Raw genomic sequence first — 24,013 nt, 5'->3', positions numbered from 1 at the left:
CAATTACTGTGTGCGCATGTTTATTTCTCTAATTTAACTTAAGTTTAAGTGCCAAGGGGTCAACCCTGATAATGATCTTTCCTCAACACTTGGAAGGGCTCAGGAAAGGAAGGGAGTGAGTCTTAGCCATCAAGAAAGAAATGAGCTGTAACAAAGCAACAAGCCCAGGAAGAGAAGGTAGAAGACCTGTGGTTTCACAGGAGATCGAACAAGTGAACAAGTGGGCAGGAAAGGCTGCCACAGGTGTTTCTGCTGCAGGCCTGGTGCTGAGACTCTGAGATTGGAGGTGGGAGAACAAAGGGAGAAGAGAAGATCTGTAGTCAGTATACTACTGTCTGGCTTGTGAGACCTGTTGGCTAGCAGGGGTGCCTTTTGCAGTTGGGGGCTAGATTTAAGCAATGAGTAGTGGAAAAAAGGGTAGGAGGCAGGTCAGAAGAGGTTCCTGAAGTTACTGTTCCTGTTCTGTTGCAGAGTTAGAAAGGCAGCAGGGCCATATGTAACCACCAAAACTAGATAAGGTTGATGAAGCTAAGAAGTGTATGCTGACAGGAGCCTATATAAATGTCTCCTGAGAGACACAGCCAGAGAATGTCAAATACAGAGGCGAATGCTAGCAGCAAACCATTGAACTGAGAACAGGATCTCCGTTAGGGGAATTAGAGAAAGGATTGGAAGAGCTGAAGGGGCTTGCAATACCCTAAGAACAACAATGCCAACAAACCAGAGCTCCCAGGGACTAAAGTAGTACTAAAGGACTATACATAGACTGAACCATGTCTCCAGCTGCACATGTAGCAGAAGATGGCCTTGTGGGCAACCAAGGAAAAAGAAGCCCTTGGTCCTGCCAAGGTTGGATCCCCAGTGTAGTTGGGGGTGGGAGCAAAAAGGGGGTTGGATAGGATAGGGAGGGGAACACACTTATAGGAAACGAGGAGGAGAATGGGATAGGGGGCTTATGTCTGGGAAACTGGGATAGGGAATAATATTTGAAATGTTAATAAAAAGTACCCAGTAAGAGAAAAAACAAACAAACAAACAACAACAACAACAAAAATACAAATCACCAAAATTTATAATGCATTTACCAATGGAAACTCTTTATAGGTGATTACCAACAATGTCATTCTTTGTCTCTCTTATAACTAAACTGAAATTAAATGCATACTTTTGCTAAATTTAAAAAAAAAAGAAAGAAAGACAGCAGGATTGGACTCAGAGGAGCAGAAGGAGAGTTGTGTGTTTGATATCAAACTACTTGTTTCCCTCGTGGGGGAGGCCCTTGAATTAGCAAGGGTGCCTGCTAGGCATGGGAGAACAAAGGGTGTTGGTAGGGTAATAAGGATACATCAAGGTGAACTGCTTGTGTCATCAAAAAAACCACAGCTTTCACCTTAAAGGTAACAAGGGAGAGATAGTTCATTTTGGAGCCATTTTGAATGACCAGCACCCAAGTACACAGATTTAGTTTACCCCAAATTCCAATTTCCAATATGGAAGTAGTTTCATAATGCTTTTCTAGTTTTGGAGAACAAAGAAAGTTATAAATCAAGGTAAGTTTAAAATGCATTGGCAAGCTTAAGAAGAAGATACAGACACACTGATGTGGGGAAAAGCTTTGCTATAGTCATACAGTGTCATCTGATGACAATCTTACCTTTCTAATTGGTTAAATCGCATGTTCTTCTATGTTACTAGCTTCTGTGAGGTTTTAATTTATTATCATAAGGTGCTACTTCAGGTGTAGAGTGGAACAGGAATGGGTTTTCTAGAAGGCTAACACTAGTCTAAGATGAAGTAATCAGCCTCTGAACCTACAAAATTCCAACATTTCTACAGTACAGCCATTCCAATTGGTCTGTCCATCTCTGCAGACACAAAACCTTATTCCAGGAAGTTTCTGTTCATAGCGAGATATAACTTCTTTTCTGGGATTTTCTTTCACCCTGTGATTAGATGCCTTAGTTCTTGGCTTCTTTGTTTTGGTTACTGTAACATACAAATTCAGTAAATATAAGTTTTACTTAAATTATTAACAAAAGAAAGGGCTGGCCTCAACTACTGGCTTTGTTTACCTGTTATGAGCTATATCTACAACACTATTACGAAGTTTCAAGAGATAGTTTCTTGCTTCTCATTCAAGGTAGAAGCTCTAGTCTAGAAAGGAAGACAGAGATCTAGAAAACACATTCCATTGAGCAAATATTGGGGGAAAGACATGGCAATACAGAAGCTAGGCAATGCAGAGTCAGGTGGTAAATGAAAGATTGGGATGCTAGGGTATATACTCAAGGAAAGAAACAATTTACGTAGCTTATGAGTTTGGGTGTTGTCCTCCCTAGTTTTATATCAGCTTGACACAAGCAAAAGGAAAAAAGAGCCTCTTCACTTTGACATAGTCATGTAAATGTTTACTGTGGAATAAGGAAATCAAGTAACCTTGCTTCCCTATAATCTTAGGGTGCAAAGGTCCAAACCAAGCCCTATATAAATCCTCATAATGCTTGGATTAGATAATAATCCTTTTACTCTTTTTTTAGGTGTGCTTAAAATTTTTTCTTTTATACCCAAACTACAGACAATTATGAAAATAAATATAAATTTAAAAATTGAAAGTTAAGATTTAATAAGAAGAACAGGTATTTTGGAGAGTAAGTGATATGATACTAGTGTGAGGGATATTGGATTAGATGCTGAAGTTTAAGATGCTGAAGGACATAGTAAAGGCTCCCCTACAGTTTGCATGAGAGGTGTGAGAACTCAAGATTTCAGTGTCTTTGCAAGTAGCTGTGGGTATATTGGGTGAGTTCAAGGAGAGTATCCTGATGAAAGAAGTCAGATTTTGATGCAAGCAGTACACCAGAGGCTTACAATGAGAATTCCTTAATTCCATAAGTATACTTGAGAAGACAGAGCCATCATGTTCATTAAAACTCAAAAGAAATAAAAATGGTGGTAACAAGTTGAATTACTGGAATTTGACAGCTGCTACTTTATGACTTTGATAGTAATAGGACGAGGGTCTCATGTTCACATGTTCTGGCCTGCCTTGATGGTGACTGTGCTCTACCTTAACTGTGAGTGAAAGTAATTTTGTGTTTCTTCATTTGGTATTTTTAAGTATTTGTCATAACATTGATAAAAGTAACAAATGTAGCAGGTAAGCTGGCAACAGAGAACTAGCATTTGAAAACATATTTAAAATCTATTAAATGAAGCTATTTGAAATGAGATATCATTTCAATAGGAAAGTTCTAGTTGCAAGTGGAACTCTGTCATATTTATGAAAGAGAGCTTTCTTGATTAAGGAAGTTGTGAATGAAGAAACTAAAGCAACCATTTTAAACTGCCCTCTCTTAAAGTTTTAAATTTCATTTACATCACACATATCTTGATTAGGGTTAACTAAGAGTTTCTGAACTTCACAGAACGAATTAGATTAGGTGGAGGAGGTCAGACACTCCTGCTTTGAGCCTGTTCTTTGAGGCACTGTCATTACCATTAGTGCTCAAGAGTGGCTGCCCTGTGCACATGGCTGGAACATTGAGCCCCTCATTTGCTTTCATAGCTTTGCTGAATATGAGGCCTCTCCAAAACTTCTTTAATTTTCTTTGAACTTACTTGTAATGAACATGTGCTTTACATGTTCATTTTAATAATTCTAAGTTTTGTAGTGTTCATGATGTTAAGGGAGAGTCAGTTGCCATCTTTGCAAAAGAAGTTATAATGCATATTTTCTAGATCTTCTTTTACTCAATCTCATGACTCTGTGTTTCTATAGATATTAAGAGCAATAAATATAGTATATTTGGAAGAAAAATTCACTGTTTTTGATTCTGCTTCTATCAAGCAATGGGTTGGGCCTTTAAAAGATCTTGTAGTTCTCTAAGGGACTGTAGTGTTAATTCCATTTTATACATGGATAAATTAGGGTGAGAAAACTTCACATGGCCACATAGCCTATGATTATCCTGCGTTGAACCTAGACAGAACTCTTGATCCTGGAAATGATATTCGATGTTCTTCAAATAACTCATGTCATTAGTAAAACTTTCAACATACTGTCAAATATTTCCCAGATAAGTACAAATTCACTGTTAATGTCACAACCTTCTATGGAACAAATATTGGAAATACTCAATATTGTATTTGGCTTCAAACTAAAGTGATTTCACACTAAGACTTCTGGTGTGTGTCTTAGGATTTTACTGCTTTTATCAGATACCATGACCAAGCCAACTCTTATAAGGACAATATTTAATTGTGGTTGGGTACAGGTTTAGAAGTTCAGTCTATTATGATCAAGGTGGGTACACGGCAGCACTCGGCAGGCATGGTACAGGCAGAGCTGAGAGTTCTACATCTTCATCTGAATGCTGCTAACAGAAGACTGACTTCCAGGCTATTAGGATGAGGGTCTTAGGCCCATGCCCATGCTCAAAATGATACACTAAGGCCACAACTAACAGTACCATTCCTTGAACATATACAAGCATATCAAACCATCATAGTGGGGAAACTCAATACAATAGGAAACACATTGAATTTTATTTCAGCTCTATGAAGAGCTCATCAGAAGTTCAGTAACTGAAAACTCCAGTAAATGTGTTAGTCTTCATTTCTAGTACCATCCACATACTATATATGATACTCTGTGCTATAAAAAAAATGAAATTGGCAGGAATTAATGAGTTAGAAACTCTCTTGAGCTTTCTACAAGATCATGCTTTGGAATATAGGCAAATAGAGGTCAGACTAAGCAAAATTATGCTGATTTTTCTCCTAGGAAGGATGTGGCGTCTTAGTCAGTCACCATGCTATACTAACTCTGTCTATTTGTATTCCCCAGAGAGCATGCTGCATCAGGAGTACCCTCCCATTCATACATTCAAATCATATATTTTGAAGATAGTCTGCTTCTGACAAGGGATTCCTTGGGTTTACTCTGTTGCATTCCAGGTAAGGTTTGTTAATTATAGTTAAGTATAAATATTGTAGACCCAGATCTAAAACATTATATCAGACTCCTTCTCTCTCTCTCTCTCTCTCTCTCTCTCTCTCTCTCTCTCTCTGTTTGTATGTATGTGTGTGTGTGTGTGTGTGTGTGTGTGTGTGTGTGTGTGTATCTGTGTCTATGTACACATTACTGAAAATTCAGAATGAAGACTGGTTGTTTTCCAGGCTGTAGCTCACACTGCCTAAAATTCTCAAAGCAGAAAGTTGGTATGTCTTCAGATTGTAAGAGAATCCCGAAAAAGACACAAAGACAAACTAGAGGACTAACAAATGTTTGTCAGTCCCTTACAGACTGTACTGATACTAGTTTATCTTGATAGGAGTAATAATTTGAAACATAAGAAACAATGTATAAAAGAATCAGAAATTATTAGAAACAGAGGACCAATAATGGCATTGATAATTGACAGGATCTCCATGACACAAAGCAGGAGCAGAATAACTGGGAATTGAAGTAATGTACATATATGTGGAGTATGTATATATTCCAATTATGTCAACCAGTGTTCTTTTCTTTTTACCCTTTGCCCTATATCTCCCACTTTAATCCTCATCTACTCCAAGTCCATACTTAAAATCTATCTCTCAGCTCATGGGTGAACTAGGAGTCCAATCTTGAGCCCTCCTTGCTATTTACCACCTCTGGGTCAGTGCATTATAACATAATTATCCTCTATTGGCTAATATTCACGTATAAGGGAGTACATGTTTGTCTTCCAGGCCTGGGTTACCTTACTTATTATAATTTTTTTGTAGTTCTATTTATGTGCACAGTGGATTTCATGATGTTATAGTTTTTGACTGCAGAGTAATACTCCTTTTTTGTAAATTTACCACATTTTTTATTCTATCCTTTGATAGAGGGACATCAAGGTTATTTTCGGTTTCTGACTACTATGAATAAAGCTTCTATGAATCTAACTAAACAAGTATCCTTGTGTTAGGGTGAAATGTCTTTTGGATATATACCTAAGAGTAGTATAGCAGGGTAGATTGATTCCCGACATTCTGAGGAACTGCCATATTGATTTTCATACTGGCTGTACAAGTTTGCATTCTCATGAGCTTAATCTTATGGACAAGTGTTCCCCTTTCTTCAAGTTCTCATCAGCTTCAGCTATCACTTGTGTTATTGATCTTAGTCATTCTGACAGGTATAAGAATGATTTACATTTTCTTGATGGTTAAGGATGTTAAACATTACTTTGTGTATTTCTTGGTTATTTCAAATTCCTCTTTCTAGAATTCTCTTTTAGAACTGTACCCTGTTTTACTTGGATTATTTAATTTTTTTTAGATTCAATTGATAAGATATAATTGCCCACCTAAACATACAAAGCCCAGTACCATCCATCCCTTAAGAACATTGATAACAACCTGTAAATACACAGAGTGAGATCTTTATGTCAGCCTCCATTGTCCTGTCACGGTTTCTCAGCCTCTCCTCCTCTTCTCTTCCTGTCTCTTCATTCCAGTCTCCTCCTCTTCCTTCAGACTTTTCTCCCACCCATCCTTCCTTCTCATCCAATTACAGGCCTCCTTCTATCTTGTACCTGCCTCACCTGTGACATCATCCCACATTTTACCCTTTCAGTCTAATTAAAAAAAAAACAATAAACTTTTCTCTCAAATATAAGCTGAGTACAACTATTATCAGTTTGTAATTAAAAGCATAAAATTTATCTAACACCCAGTCCAACACTATATCAGTTAAAGAGAACATTTAGTTATCCATTCCAGCTTAAGAAAGGCTTAAAATCTATATTATATCTGGGCTAGCTTGTATACTATTTGATAACTATCTAATAAAATATGTATATTCAGAGTTAAACAGCCTGATAGGCTATAAGACTATAATCAGTCTTCAATCCCGTCAGAAATCTGAGAATGACCAAATATCTATACACATGGGAAGCCTAACACGGCTTCTAGAACTGAGAGGTTGTAAAGACAAATCTCCACTAGCACAGTCCCTGTTAGCAACATGTGAGTGCAAGTCTTCAGCTTTCTGGCCCAAAATTAACTGACAGACTCTTGAAATGCAGATTTTGAAGGGCTGATGACCCTGTCTTGGCAAGAGTTTATCAGTCAACTATTCTGCATAATTTGTCCTTTTCTGGACAGCATAGTCTGCAGATGAAACAGACAGTTTTGTCTAGTGGCTGCCTAGCCACACAGCATTGCCTTACCTGGAGGTAGAGATGTTCAAATTCTTCGTTATATCCGCCAAAGGGGACTATTCGGAGCAGATACGTCTCAACAAAAGATAAATAACTTTAAATCTCAAATTTTATGGATTTCTGACGTTTTTGAGAACCATCTACCTATATAAGACAATCTGGACTATTGTCTTTATATCTTAATAATATCTTGAAAGTATTTTTACAAGGTCAGCAATATGTTGGCCCTTAACTCACATGTGTAATCAACTCAGAAGTTTGTAATGACATAAATAGTAGGCCTGGCTCTAAACCTTGTACTTTTAAACTTTTAACAAATAAATTTTATAACAAAGCAAAGATATGATTTTAGCTTAGTTAACAAATGACATTACGACCGTATAACTCAATCTAGCTAATTCCTCCCTGTTAAATTACAATCATTTCTAAATTCCTTGTAAAAACAACCTTAGAATAACCACTTTCAGGGAATTGGGGTGATGACTCCTCTATAACTTCTTCAAGCTGTACATGGGCATTGAGATATCCTTGAAGGTAGGGGGTAGGAAGAATGGAATAAATGTTGTAGCCGATGTGTCCTGACTGGATCCAGCTGAAAGTCCTTGAGACCAAGAATCCTAGTAGGCACACTCTGTAAAATACAACTCTCAAGACAAAAGTTTAGAATCGAAATATCTTTTTGTTTGATTCTCCTGCATTAATGTTTCAGGCAGTCTACCTCTATCAAATCTGATCAGTATGACTCTGTGAGGTTTCCATAGCCTAATCACACTTTTTAAAAACACAAAGACAAAAATCTTTCTCCCAAAATACTGTGTTCCTTAATCTGTAACCAGAAAAGCTTGTATCTTGCTCTCTCCCAGAGTAATAATATAACCATAAAACTCAAAGTCACACCCATTATGAAGATTAAACAATTTTTTTAAAAAAGGAAGCAAGCTAAACAATGAGCCTGATAGGCTTTTGTACTCTGTGATATCAGGAAATTAACCCCAAATTCCTGTGGAGCCCACGTTAAAAAGAGTATGAGTATTCTGAAAGACTTTCTAAACAACTTTCTTTAAAAAGCAGCTTTTAATCTTTAACTCTCTGAGCTGCCATTACTTATCACACAGCATAGGACTGACAACCTGCCAGCCCAGGCTATTTCCCTGTTTCTTTGTTAATTTCCTCACGCTTGAGGTATCACATGACTTAACATGGCCCTGGCCTCCTCTTAGAAAATAAAAACTTTCTCTCAACTTTTAGGATTACTAGTGGATTCTTGCCCATGACACTGGTTCACCATCTGTTGTTGTAAAACTCTAAAAAAACTATGGTTGTCTTTTACCTTGCTAGCTTCAGCACTGCAGTGCACCAAGATACTTGATAGATATCTTGGTGGAAACACATCCCATCTCCGCCGCGGCCTCCCAGTGTCTCCAGCCACCACACACTTTCCTACACTCAAACCCTCACATAAAAGATCACACAACACAATAATCTTAGATTCAATTGATAAGATATAATTGCCCACCTAAACATACAAAGCCCAGTACCATCCATCCCTTAAGAACATTGATAACAACCTGTAAATACACAGAGTGAGATCTTTACGTCAGCCTCCATTGTCCTGCCATGGCTTCTCGGCCTGGATTATTTGATTTTTGTTAGCTGGTTTTTGAGTTTTTTAATATATTTTAACTATTAGCCCTGTGTAGACGTGGAGTTGGTAAATCTTTTCTCATTCTGCAGGCTGCTATTCTGTCCTGTTAATGGTGTGCTTGCTTTACAGAAAATTTCCAGTTTCAAGAGGTCCTATTTATTCGTTTTTGCTCTTAGTGTCTATGCTACACATATTCTGTACAGGAAGTTGTCTTCTGTACCAATGCAATAAAGGCTATTCCTCACTTTCTCTTATATTATATTCAGGGGTAATAAAATATATCAGAACATGGAAAAATTTCCCATATTCATGTATCTGTAAAATAATTTAGTAAAAATGGTTAACTCACCAAAAGCAACTTACAGATTCAATTCAATATCCATCAAAATTACAATAAATTCTTTTCAGACCTTGAAAGGACATTCAATTTTGTGTAGAAGAACAAAAATCCCAAGAGAGCTAAGACAATCCTGTATAATAACAGAACTTTCAGATGTATCACCATCCCTGATTTCAAGCTATCCAATAAAACAAGAGTAAAAAAAAACTGTATGGTAGTGGCATACAAACAGCCAGATTAGTCAATGAAATCTAATCCAAGACCTAGATGTAGATCAACACACCTATGTATATTTGATTTAATAAAGAAGCCAAAAATATACATTGGAAAAAAGAAAGCATCTTCACCAAATGAAGATGCTGGAAACCCTGGATGTCAGTATGTAGAATACTGCAAATAGATCCATTTTGTACCAAACTCAGGTCTTTCCCAAAGACCTTGACAGTGGTCTTTTCAAATTTTATTTTCTCCATCTCCTCATGGTTCAGCAATTTTTATTCCAAAAGTTTGTCAAGCAAACCATCACTCATAACTAAACTTACTGAAATAAAAAAAAAAAAAAACCAAAAAACAAACAGCTTCTTTGCCCTTAGAATGTCATCTGTTTAGGACACAAAGAGTGTTTAGGTCAGAAACACAGCCCCTTTATCATGGCCTGAATCAGATAGCATTAGCAAAATTGCTGTTTCATACTCTTTGCTTTTCTCTTTTTTTTATTGTGTATCTGCTCCATGGTTCCTTGAAATAATACCCATAGTTGAACAATATCAAATGCCCTTATTTGCTTATCTTATTGAAATCCATATTCTACAAATTTCACAATAACAGTCTAGAAACTCTCTTTTAACTAGCAACTTTTCTTTTTTACTGTCTCCCAAATGCCCTACTTTCCTGAAAGATGTGTATACCACACTGGCCTTGACTCATAGATAACCAACTTTCTCTGTCTCCTGACTCGTGGAATCAAAACTTGCATTATCCAAGCTCAGTAACCATAAGACTTTTATTTTAGCTGGATAAACGTCCTCATTTATGACTGAGTATAACACAACTTCCCAAGTTTTCTCTGTTACATGATTCATTTGCATATGAAGATCACTGATATCTCACCATTAAATGTACAGGCAACTACTTCCTTGTGGTTGAAGTATAAAATGCCCAAACAAACACAAGTATTCTTTTTATCAATGAGGCCATCTGGAGCCTATGAGGAAGTGTTTCTCTGTATACCAGTAAGTTCTTGATCAATACATATTCATTCACAAAGCACATTACCTATAAGGCTCATATTTCATAAAAGAAACTTAGACAAAGGCTTTATTATTAGCATGTTTTTTCTTTTTTAAAAAATCAAAAAAATTCGATATTAAAGATATAACTTTCTTGATAAGGTCTAAATTCAAAGAAAAAGTAATTGAATGTGACTTTTGTTATGGTATCTCTTTAAACTTTGTTGATTCTTTGTGAATTTCATATCATGTGCCACAATTCCATTCATCTTCCTGTCACTTCATATTCCCCCTACAGAGAAAATAAGGAAAACCATCACCACCACCACCACCACCACCACCACCACTACCACCACCACCACCACCACTACCACCACCACCACCACCACCATTATCAACAGCAACCAAATGATGTCCTGGAAACTGCAGTGTTTGATAGTGTCACACTATATTCTTCATTTGCAAATGTTCACTGCAATGAGTCATTAATTTGTTTTAAGACCTCTGGCTGCTGCTACACTATTAATACTGGATCTTCATGAGAAATTCTCCTGAATATCCTCTTGTTGCCTCACGTCATGGAGATCTCACAATTTTGGATGTACAGGCCTGACCCTTTCACATTCTCCAGCAGATCATACATGGAATAGATGCTGGGGTGGGCCAAATCAAATATCTGGATCTGGCCAAATATCTGAGTTAGTCAGCCCTCTGCAGCAAGGCCCTTACTAGTTCACCTAATGCCACAGCCAGCAATGGACAGGGTCAGCTGTCTTGCTTTCATGTCCTTGAGTCAACTCTACTGTGCTGCTCAGGTGAAGTGCAGGGACTAGTCTCCTATGTGTGGTGGCTGGCAAGGAACAGGATCAGTTAAGCATAGCAGTCCTGATCAGGGACATATGTATGCCCTTTTGTTTCCCATGGGCCAGGTTACATAAACACAAACCCCAGATGCCATAGGGAAATGGACTCAGACATGGCCTCTGACAGCAGCATGTGCTTGGATGTCCCCATGCCCACAGGTGGCAGCATAGCACTAAGGTCAGCATGTCTCCTCTGAGTAAGCATGGTCGTCAGATAACCACATGTTCTCTGGTGGCAGTTCAAACTATGGACATCTGACTAGCCTTTAGTAGTAACTTAGGCCACATATGTCAATACAGACCCTAGCTACAGCAAGACCATGGACTTAGACATGGCTCTTGGCAGCACCCCAGGGAAGGAACTCATCATGGCCTCCTAATATATCTTGTTTCTCACAGCTGAAGGGTCTTCACTTGCTGTCTCCACAGTGTATAATCCACTAAGCTTTCCTTTCTCTCCACCATGTACTCTATCTTTTCCCCCTCTCTATAACACTTATATACATCTTAGTGGCATTCCACGGAGGGTAATTGGGTGCCAGTCTTTTGGCTTCCCTGGAGTGGCATGAGTGCTTGAGTGTCTTCTTTCAGTACACTATGTCTCTCTCTGTCTGCCTTTCTCTCTCTCTCTCTCTCTCTCTCTCTCTCTCTCTCTCTCTCTCTCTCTCCTCATCCATAGCCATATCTTTGAAAACAGGTATAACATGGTACTAGTCAAGCATGCAACCACATATATGTTTCCAAATTTTTTTAGTCACTTGACAGTAAGATAGATTCAAGAACCGCAAGTCCCAACAGTCAGTTGGAACATACTTTGACTTCCATCAAGCTCTGTATACCATTATATTCCTGAAAAATATACTCATAACACCAAGAAACAGGAAAACTTATCATGATCCCTTCACTAAAGCAAGGCAGCAACCACATGAGAGGAATTCTAAGAGGACAATGAACTTCAGTTTGCAGATTATGCTAGAGAAAGTCCCAAGCATACCTCTTTTTTTGAAATAGCATCCCAGCAAGTATAGCATTCACTATGCTCTGGTTTGTTGATATCACATTGAAATTTACAGAAGCTTTAAAAAAAGAAAGGATTCTCTGAGTCTACCTGTACATGTGGTTGACATTGTGATAAGGTCACAATGGGGTTTGTTTGTATGTTCTAGGTTTAAAATACTAGTCTAAATGCTTCTTTCCCCTAGTATCATTCAAGAAGTAATGAGACGTGATAGTATTGTCAACTTGAAGAAATATAAAATCAGCTAAAAGATGGCCTCTGAGCAAGGCTGTGAGGGGTTATCTTGATGAGATTAATTGATGTAGGAAGGTCTATTTAATTGTGGATGGGGCCATTTCCACCCTGAACTGTATACATATAGAAAGGAGCTAAATGCTTGTGTACACCTACCCATTATTCTCTGCTTTCCTGCTGTAGACATAATATGCCCAGTTGCTTGCCCTTGACTGCTCTGCCTTGATGGACTGTGAGCCTGAACTTTTTGTCCCTTTTGTAGCTTTTATGACAATGTTTACCACAGCAATAGGAAAAGTAATCTAGACAAAAATAAACATAAGAAAATCGCCTGGGCCAGGCACAAAGGATACATGGAAAAATCAAATCTTGAAAATGTCCACAGTTACTTCATTTTGGCTCAGCTGAAGTAGACCTGCCCAACAAAGTAAACTAAGTAGCCAAACTTCTCCTTCCCATTTGCTGGGCCCCTTGGTATGATGCTGTTTCCTCTTACTAACACAAACCACTAGGTTCTCTTTTCTTTTATGGTTTATTGGAATGCAGTAAGAAATGAATTTAAGTCAAAGGTCAGAAAATTTGCTTCTATTACTATGAGACTGGACTGTTGCTTTATTTTGAAATGAAGGATTAAAGAAAATTTTAGCATGAGCACCCTTATAGCATTTCCTGCTCAGTAGAATACAAAGCACATCTTGCCTGAGCAACAGTGGGGTTTCTGCTGGGATGATACGTTCTGGATTGATGACATATAACTAATGCCAAAATTAGGTTACTTAATAATTTTCATACTGATTTTGGACTGCAACTAATACGTGTGCTATTAGTAAGTCTAAAATATATGTTTCATAAATGTAATCTCAGGGGCTGATAAACAAATTATTGACTAGAATAAGTATGTTTATATTTTGATTGTACAAATTTACTGTGTAGTAGTATATCATAATTTGACATATCAAAATATTTCAAAAGTTAACTTTACTTTTTGGACTATTATACACACTTTAAACTAAAAACTCTTTATTAACATACTGTTTTTATCCTTTTATCATTATTTTCCAGTATTGAAAACTTAGAGGTAATTACTCCTAATTGCTCACAAAATATGCAATTTATCGTGGTATAGTTACCATACCCTGCCCTGGCATAGTACAATTTATTATATGTTCTATGTTTTTGTTGTTTATTGCCTACTTAAATATAATAAACCAATGTGTTTACTGAAGTCACAAGAGTTTGAGTGAAACACACACACACACACACACACACACCCAACACTTTGGAGGTCAAGATAGAATAAGATATACATTTGGGGGTCAACCTGGGCTACCTGGCACTTTCAGCCAGACAAAGTTGCAAAGTGATGCTCTGTCTCTAAAAGGCTAAATAAAACAATGTCTCTTCCCACCAAAGTCTATGCCAGCCTCCTCATATTGGTGTACTCTGAAAAGGCAGAACTATCTGGCAAAAATGTTGCATTGCTAGGTGTTTTCAAAGTTCCCATTTGATCGGATTTTGTGAACTTTGTTCACACCAGATGGCAGAAAAACAACAAATAGCCCTTTGTTGTAAGACAGTGAATTAGCAGGCTATCAGTCTGGTACTTAATCCTGTGGTGTGAAGTAGTGAAACCCACTGCTCTGGCCAGGGCTACAAATTGATACCAACTGAAACTTGGTGTCATTCCCACCTCAGAGTGAACACAACCCCAAAGTCCTCTGCTCTTCATTGGCTTACTTGGTCTTCCTAGCTTTGGTGATACCCAAAGTGTAATCATGTTGAGGAAATTTCTGAACCATTTTGGAGATTGAAAGTGGTGCTTACCACTTCAAGATGACTGAAAATGCTGCTCTACTTCTTAAGAACTTAAGGGACTGACATCTATTGCTGTGCCTCTCAGCAAAAGAGAGAAGGCAAGGCAAAATAATGACCTGAACACATATCCAGTGCAGGGGCTTCAGAAACATCCCTTGTTTTATTCTGCTTAATGTAAGCAAGCTGAGCATTTTAAAATATCACCAGGTGGGCGTATGGAGCATTGCTGTGTTTCGACCAAAAGTGCTTTCCAAAGTTATATGAGTTGAAAGGAATGTGGTATAAGGTTGATTCCGTCAAGAGAAATGATAACCTCCAAATGCACAGGACTGATAAACACAGACACTAACAGAAATGTGAAAAGCCCAGAGATCCAAAGAGCCCACTGCTCATGACCACTCAAGAAGGTTTGAAACAGAATAAAGTGAGAAACATGAGGTTTATGTTGAAACTGGACCCTTATACAAAGACTATACACAGGAATGACATTCATCTCCAGGACAGATATCACAAACTTCAATCAAAAAAGTGAAAGTAACAGTTAGCAACCTGCAAGCCAAATCAGACATGGTGTCTGCCCAGAAGTCAAAGTTCAAGATAGGCAAGACATATGTGGGTCACAGGAAGCCAAATATGCCTTAGAGCGGAGAGAAAGGGCATGCAGCTACTAAGAGACCAATAGCTGAGAAGCAACCAGCAGAGAAGGAACATACTGCAAGAGCAATGTGTGCTGCAGGAACTGTCAAAATCTGTTTCATCCCCAAGAGAAAACAGCCTATTTGAATAAAAGTCTGATCAAAGAGGTAATGAGAAACAAAATAAATGAACAAAACAATGGAAAGTGCTCAATTACAAGAAAACTACAATTAAATCTGGGCAAATGTTATAAATAAATAGTTGTCAAGAGAAAACAGCCAGCATGTTTGTGGGAAAAATGAATAAACCTTAATTGTATTAGTGGTCAAAGAAATGGAAATCAAAACCACAAAGAGCTATCATCACCAGTTACAATGGCTATTGTCAGAAAGTAAAAAAAAAAAAAAAAAAAAAAAAAAAGAAAGAAAAGGAAAGGAAAGGAAAGGAAAGGAAAAAATAGTGCTGCTAAAAGCAGAGATAAAACAGGAAAGCCTATATGTCAGGTTCAAAAAAAAATCACCAATTTTTGTGAAGAACAGTGCTAAGCTTCTTTAAAACACTGAAAATTAATGAACGTGCACATCTGAAAGGTTTTGACCACAAGGGTTTTGAAAGCTCAGAAAATATACGTTGTGTACAACTAGTCATTTTGTGCTTAGACTCAGGTTTCAAGTTCCTCTTTGTGTCCTGTACAAACATTTGAATCTGGCAGCAGTAGGAGCGCTGTCAAAATAAGAAATAGCCAACATTGGTTTGTGATAATTTATATCAATCACTTAGTGATATTTCTACATACAATTAAGAAAAGGCCCATTTCTTTACAGTTGGTTGTCTCCTGAGTTACAGTTGGATGACTCTTCTTGATGGGTTATTAGGAGACCTGTTAATCACATTGACATTAATAAAGAAATGACTCCTTGAAAGCCATGTCCTTTCCATTGTACAAAGTATCTTGATTTTCTTTATTTTGATCATCCAACCAACCCTTGACTTTATTTCTTGATGTCCTTGTCATGCTTTATTACACTGTATTATCAATTTCTAAGGCAGAATTACTGATATTAGTCCAAGATATTCCCTGAGGGAAAAAGAAATTTGTTTAATAGCATTATTCTTCATTTTTCAAAAACTTAGCAAGAGAAAACTTTACCTCTATCATTCTTTGTGGAAAACACTTTTGAGGTTTTGTCCTTGAATCCAAGAGACTTTCATCTAATTTGTATAAATACTAACTTTTTAAAATGATGTCTTAATTTCCTAATTTTCTGACCTATTAACATGAAAGATATATTTCCCTAAAAGAATTTATATGATTGTACTTTGTTATAATCATATCTTCTGGCATTTTCTCACATTTTCTCTAATATTCCAGGCTTTACAGTCCCTAGTTGTGCTGTGAAAATTCTATGTTCCTGTCTTTGTCGATGAGTTCTGCTCAGCTATTAAAGTGGAGGAGGAGTGAGCATAAAGAAAGTGACATACTTCATAAAGAAAAGGAATTACTAGTATTTACATTATCAAAGTCCTCTAATGCTAATTATATGTTTTAGGTAATATAACTGGATTTGGATATTTGCACAGTGTATTGAAGGGAGCTTGGTTTTCAATGACTGTGAAATTAACAGACTGCTAAATGTACACATTTCTTGAGGTCACAGTGCAGGGATAATTTTGCACTTTTACAAAACTTAACCTAAATGATGCCATTTCCTATATCAAAGATTGAAAACAAGTTTAAAAAATTACACAGGGGATCCCGGACCGCAGCAGCTCTCTGCTCCCAAACCCCGTGGGAGAGAGACCTCACCGCCTGATCAAGTGGGCACTCCTGAGGCTGCAGAGCGGAGGAGACCACCAACACTGCCCACCCCTGCCCACATCCCTGGCCCAAGAGGCAACTGTATAAGGCCTCTGGGTTCCCGTAGGGGAGGGCCCGGGAGCGGCAGGACCCCTGCGCCTGAGACACTGCCGGAACCTGAAGGAAACAGACCAGATAAACAGTTCTCTGCACCCAAATCCCGTGGGAGGGAGAGCTGAACCTTCAGAGAGGCGGACACGCTTGGGAAACCAGAAGAGACTGCACTCTCTGCACATCCAGGCGCCAGAGGAAAACACCAAACGCCATCTGGAACCCTGGTGCACGGAGGCTCCTGGAAAGAGCGGCGCAGATCTTCCCGGTTGCTGCCACAGCGAGGAGGACTTAGGCAGTACCCCACGAGCAAACTTGAGCCTTGGAACTGCAGGTAGGACCAACTTTTCCCCTGCAAGAAACCTGCCTGGTGAACTCAGGACACACAGAGGCAAAATTCCTCTAAGGCCGGGCACTTCCTGTGTTTACCGGAAGTCCCACACCGGCGGATCCCGGACCGCAGCAGCTCTCTGCTCCCAAACCCCGTGGGAGAGAGACCTCACCGCCTGATCAAGTGGGCACTCCTGAGGCTGCAGAGCGGAGGAGACCACCAACACTGCCCACCCCTGCCCACATCCCTGGCCCAAGAGGCAACTGTATAAGGCCTCTGGGTTCCCATAGGGGAAGGCCCGGGAGCGGCAGGACCCCTGCGTCTGAGACACTGCCGGAACCTGAAGGAAACAGACCGGATAAACAGTTCTCTGCACCCAAATCCCGTGGGAGGGAGAGCTGAACCTTCAGACAGGCGGACACGCCTGGGAAGCCAGAGGAGACTGCACTCTGTGCACATCCAGGCGCCAGAGGAAAACACCAGACATCATCTGAAACCCTGGTGCACGGAGGCTCCCGGAAGGAGCGGCGTGGATTTTCCCGGTTGCTGCCACAGCGGAGAGGACTTGGGCAGTGCCCCACGAGCAAACTTGAGCCTTGGAGCCACAGGTAGGACCAGCTTTTCCCCTGCAAGAGACCTGCCTGGTGAACTCAAGACACAGGCCCACAGGAACAGCTGAAGACCTGTAGAGAGGAAAAACTACACGCCCGAAAGCAGAACACTCTGTCCCCATAACTGGCTGAGAGAATACAGGAAAACAGGTCTACAGCACTCCTGACACACAGGTTATAGGACAGTCTAGCCACTGTCAGAAATAGCAGAACAAAGTAACACTAGAGATAATCTGATGGCGAGAGGCAAGCGCAGGAACCCAAGCAACAGAAACCAAGACTACATGGCATCATCGGAGCCCAATTCTCCCACCAAAGCAAACACGGAATATCCAAACACACCAGAAAAGCAAGACCTAGTTTCAAAATCATATTTGATCATGATGCTGGAGGACTTCAAGAAAGACATAAAGAACTCCCTTAGAGAACAAGTAGAAGCCTACAGAGAGGAATCGCAAAAATCCCTGAAAGAAATCCAGGAAAACACAATCAAACAGTTGAAGGAATTAAAAATGGAAATAGAAGCAATCAAGAAAGAACACATGGAAACAACCCTGGACATAGAAAATCAAAAGAAAAGACAAGGAGCTGTAGATACAAGCTTCACCAACAGAATTCAAGAGATGGAAGAGAGAATCTCAGGAGCAGAAGATTCCATAGAAATCATTGACTCAACTGTCAAAGATAATGTAAAGCAGAAAAAGCTACTGGTCCAAAACATACAGGAAATCCAGGACTCAATGTGAAGATCAAACCTAAGGATAATAGGTATAGAAGAGAGTGAAGACTCCCAGCTCAAAGGACCAGTAAATATCTTCAACAAAATCATAGAAGAAAACTTCCCTAACCTAAAAAAAGAGATACCCATAGGCATACAAGAAGCCTACAGAACTCCAAATAGATTGGACCAGAAAAGAAACACCTCCCGTCACATAATTGTCAAAACACCAAACGCACAAAATAAAGAAAGAATATTAAAAGCAGTAAGGGAAAAAGGTCAAGTAACATATAAAGGCAGACCTATCAGAATCACACCAGATTTTCGCCAGAAACTATGAAGGCCAGAAGATCCTGGACAGATGTCATACAGACCCTAAGAGAACACAAATGCCAGCCCAGGTTACTGTATCCTGCAAAACTCTCAATTAACATAGATGGAGAAACCAAGATATTCCATGACAAAACCAAATTTACACAATATCTTTCTACAAGTCCAGCACTACAAAGGATAATAAAGGGTAAAACCCAACATAAGGAGGCAAGCTATACCCTAGAAGCAAGAAACTAATCATCTTGGCAACAAAACAAAGAGAATGAAAGCACACAAACATAACCTCACTTCCAAATATGAATATAACGGGAAGCAATAATCACTATTCCTTACTATCTATCAATATCAATGGCCTCAACTCCCCAATAAAAAGACATAGATTAACAAACTGGATACGAAACGAGGACCCTGCATTCTGCTGCCTACAGGAAACACACCTCAGAGACAAAGACAGACATTACCTCAGAGTGAAAGGCTGGAAAACAATTTTCCAAGCAAATGGTCAGAAGAAGCAAGCTGGAGTAGCCATTCTAATATCAAATAAAATCAATTTTCAACTAAAAGTCATCAAAAAAGATAAGGAAGGACACTTCATATTCATCAAAGGAAAAATCCACCAAGATGAACTCTCAATCCTAAATATCTATGCCCCAAGTAAAAGGGCACCTACATATGTAAAAGAAACCTTACTAAAGCTCAAAACACACATTGCACCTCACACAATAATAGTGGGAGATTTCAACACCCCACTCTCATCAATGGACAGATCATGGAAACAGAAATTAAACAGAGATGTAGACAGACTAAGAGAAGTCATGAGCCAAATGGACTTAACGGATATATATAGAACATTCTATCCTAAAGCAAAAGGATATACCTTCTTCTCAGCTCCTCATGGTACTTTCTCCAAAATTGACCATATAATTGGTCAAAAACGGGCCTCAACAGGTACAGAAAGATAGAAATAATCCCATGCGTGCTATCGGACCACCACGGGCTAAAACTGGTCTTCAATAACAATAAGGGAAGAATGCCCACATATACTTGGAAATTGAACAATGCTCTACTCAATGATAACCTGGTCAAGGAAGAAATAAAGAAAGAAATTAAAAACTTTTTAGAATTTAGTGAAAATGAAGGTACAACATACCCAAACTTATGGGACACAATGAAAGCTGTGCTAAGAGGAAAACTCATAGCGCTGAGTGCCTGCAGAAAGAAACAGGAAAGAGCATATGTCAGCAGCTTGACAGCACACCTAAAAGCTCTAGAACAAAAGGAAGCAAATACACCCAGGAGGAGTAGAAGGCAAGAAATAATCAAACTCAGAGCTGAAATCAACCAAGTAGAAACAAAAAGGACCATAGAAAGAATCAACAGAACCAAAAGTTGGTTCTTTGAGAAAATCAACAAGATAGATAAACCCTTAGCCAGACTAACGAGAGGACACAGAGAGTGCGTCCAAATTAACAAAATCAGAAATGAAAAGGGAGACATAACTACAGATTCAGAGGAAATTCAAAAAATCATCAGATCTTACTATAAAAACCTATATTCAACAAAACTTGAAAATCTTCAGGAAATGGACAATTTCCTAGACAGATACCAGGTATCGAAGTTAAATCAGGAACAGATAAACCAGTTAAACAACCCCATAACTCCTAAGGAAATAGAAGCAGTCATTAAAGGTCTCCCAACCAAAAAGAGCCCAGGTCCAGACGGGTTTAGTGCAGAATTCTATCAAACCTTCATAGAAGACCTTATACCAATATTATCCAAACTATTCCACAAAATTGAAACAGATGGAGCCCTACCGAATTCCTTCTATGAAGCCACAATTACTCTTATACCTAAACCACACAAAGACCCAACAAAGAAAGAGAACTTCAGACCAATTTCCCTTATGAATATCGACGCAAAAATACTCAATAAAATTCTGGCAAACCGAATTCAAGAGCACATCAAAACAATCATCCACCATGATCAAGTAGGCTTCATCCCAGGCATGCAGGGATGGTTTAATATAAGGAAAACCATCAACGTGATCCATCATATAAACAAACTGAAAGAACAGAACCACATGATCATTTCATTAGATGCTGAGAAAGCATTTGACAAAATTCAACACCCCTTCATGATAAAAGTCCTGGAAAGAATAGGTATTCAAGGCCCATACCTAAACATTGTAAAAGCCATATACAGCAAACCAGTTGCTAACATTAAACTAAATGGAGAGAAACTTGAAGCAATCCCACTAAAATCAGGGACTAGACAAGGCTGCCCACTCTCTCCCTACTTATTCAATATAGTTCTTGAAGTTCTAGCCAGAGCAATCAGACAACAAAAGGAGATCAAGGGGATACAGATCGGAAAAGAAGAGGTCAAAATATCACTATTTGCAGACGACATGATAGTATATTTAAGTGATCCCAAAAGTTCCACCAGAGAACTACTAAAGCTGATAAACAACTTCAGCAAAGTGGCTGGGTATAAAATTAACTCAAATAAATCAGTTGCCTTCCTCTATACAAAAGAGAAACAAGCCGAGAAAGAAATTAGGGAAACGACACCCTTTATAATAGACCCAAATAATATAAAGTACCTCGGTGTGACTTTAACCAAGCAAGTAAAAGATCTGTACAATAAGAACTTCAAGACAGTGAGGAAAGAAATTGAAGAAGACCTCAGAAGATGGAAAGATCTCCCATGCTCATGGATTGGCAGGATTAATATAGTAAAAATGGCCATTTTACCAAAAGCAATCTACAGATTCAATGCAATCCCCATCAAAATACCAATCCAATTCTTCAAAGAGTTAGACAGAACAATTTGCAAATTCATCTGGAATAACAAAAAACCCAGGATAGCTAAAGCTATCCTCAACAATAAGAGGACTTCAGGGGGAATCACTATCCCTGAACTCAAGCAGTATTACAGAGCAATAGTGATAAAAACTGCATGGTATTGGTACAGAGACAGACAGATAGACCAATGGAATAGAATTGAAGACCCAGAAATGAACCCACACACCTATGGTCACTTGATTTTTGACAAAGGAGCCAAAACCATCCAATGGAAAAAAGATAGCATTTTCAGCAAATGGTGCTGGTTCAACTGGAGGGCAACATGTAGAAGAATGCAGATCGATCCATGCTTATCACCCTGTACAAAGCTTAAGTCCAAGTGGATCAAGGACCTCCACATCAAACCAGACACACTCAAACTAATAGAAGAAAAACTAGGGAAGCTTCTGGAACACATGGGCACTGGAAAAAATTTCCTGAACAAAACACCAATGGCTTATGCTCTAAGATCAAGAATCGACAAATGGGATCTCATAAAACTGCAAAGCTTCTGTAAGGCAAAGGACACTGTGGTTAGGACAAAACGGCAACCAACAGATTGGGAAAAGATCTTTACCAATCCTACAACAGATAGAGGCCTTATATCCAAAATATACAAAGAACTCAAGAAGTTAGACCGCAGGCAAACAAATAACCCTATTAAAAAATGGGGTTCAGAGCTAAACAAAGAATTCACAGCTGAGGAATGCCGAATGGCTGAGAAACACCTAAAGAAATGTTCAACATCTTTAGTCATAAGGGAAATGCAAATCAAAACAACCCTGAGATTTCACCTCACACCAGTGCGATTGGCTAAGATCAAAAACTCAGGTGACAGCAGATGCTGGCGAGGATGTGGAGAAAGAGGAACACTCCTCCATTGTTGGTGGGATTGCAGACTGGTACAACCATTCTGGAAATCAGTCTGGAGGTTCCTCAGAAAATTGGACATTGAACTGCCTGAGGATCCAGCTATACCTCTCTTGGGCATATACCCAAAAGATGCCTCAACATATAAAAGAGACACGTGCTCCACTATGTTCATCGCAGCCTTATTTATAATAGCCAGAAACTGGAAAGAACCCAGATGCCCTTCAACAGAGGAATGGATACAGAAAATGTGGTACATCTACACAATGGAATATTACTCAGCTATCAAAAACAACGAGTTTATGAAATTCGTAGGCAAATGGTTGGAACTGGAAAATATCATCCTGAGTGAGCTAACCCACTCACATAAAGACATACATGGTATGCACTCATTGATAAGTGGCTATTAGCCCAAATGCTTGAATTACCCTAGATCCCTAGAACAAAGGAAACTCAAGACGGATGATCAAAATGTGAATGCTTCACTCCTTCTTTAAATGAGGAAAAAGAATTCCCTTGGCAGGGAAGGGAGAGGCAAAGATTAAAACAGAGACTGAAGGAACACCCATTCAGAGCCTGCCCCACAGGTGGCCCATACATATACAGCCACCCAATTAGACAAGATGGATGAAGCAAAGAAGTGCAGACCGACAGGAGCCGGATGTAGATCGCTCCTGAGAGACACAGCCAGAATACAGCAAATACAGAGGCGAATGCCAGCAGCAAACCACTGAAAAAAAAAAATTACACAGTGAGAGTATATATAAAGTTATAATATTTTGCTATCTACTGATAGGTAAACATTTTTGTGATTCCCCAGAAGAAAAGCAATGAACTTAGAACTATTAATCATTACTTATTCTTTTTAATAATTATGAAAAAATTACATGTATAAATATGTGCATGTATGTGCTCATGTTGATGTTCATGTGCCATAAAAAACGCAAAAGCATAAAAATAAAATACACAATGTTGACAAGTTTGAGTATGGAGATATTATCCAGAAAGGATGTTGAATGAAATTTATTTTTACTTATGTTTTTGATATTTGAACATCTTAATGCTTGAATTTATTTTAAATTTTATTGTACAATAAATAGTTTTGAAACAATATAAAATCCTTAATGATTAATCAGAACTTATACCTTCAACATTATGAGTTTCACCCAGGTTAATCATTTCTAGACTAATTATTTGGAGAGTCTAAGGTCACCATTTTCTGCAAAGTATTTGGCTGAAGTATTCTTCAGGGTTGGTTATTTGAGCTTTAAGAAAACGAAATCGCAATTTCCAAACAGAGTGCCTGGAAAAAGTTAAATGTACTATTTTAAACACATAAATCTGTATCTTCTAATCCTTTTCAATAAAAAAGTATTCACCCAGTCCAAGCATCTCCTAATTTCTTGCTAGCATCAGGGAAGACTT

The 24,013-nt window shown here is 38.6% G+C and overlaps 1 protein-coding gene across 8 annotated transcripts in view; it reads left to right on the top strand.

Moving 5' to 3' along the window:
* The window catches only part of LOC134479989 (uncharacterized), a 164,902-nt gene that overhangs the window by 38,889 nt on the left and 102,000 nt on the right, over window positions 1–24,013 (top strand). For 6 of the 8 annotated variants that reach the window (XR_015627040.1, XR_015627039.1, XR_015627042.1 and 3 more), the window contains one exon: window positions 4,847–4,956. Coding sequence is in view for 4 of the 8 variants with exons in the window: in XM_087563992.1 (XP_087420118.1) it covers window positions 4,847–4,956 (110 nt within the window). In the remaining 4 variants the exon portion in view is untranslated. Of the gene's footprint in view, window positions 1–65; window positions 850–1,519; window positions 1,551–4,846; window positions 4,957–24,013 lie in introns of those variants that run through there. The other 2 variants (XM_087563994.1, XR_015627041.1) reach the window with 2 other exon arrangements.

This window comes from Rattus norvegicus, chromosome 8 (genome assembly GCF_021556685.1).
Source record: "Rattus norvegicus strain SHRSP/BbbUtx chromosome 8, alternate assembly SHRSP_T2T, whole genome shotgun sequence".
NCBI classification, from domain to species: domain Eukaryota; kingdom Metazoa; phylum Chordata; class Mammalia; order Rodentia; family Muridae; genus Rattus; species Rattus norvegicus.
The sequence above is the reverse complement of the archived record's forward strand: the minus strand, read 5'-3'. Positions and strand labels throughout refer to the sequence as shown.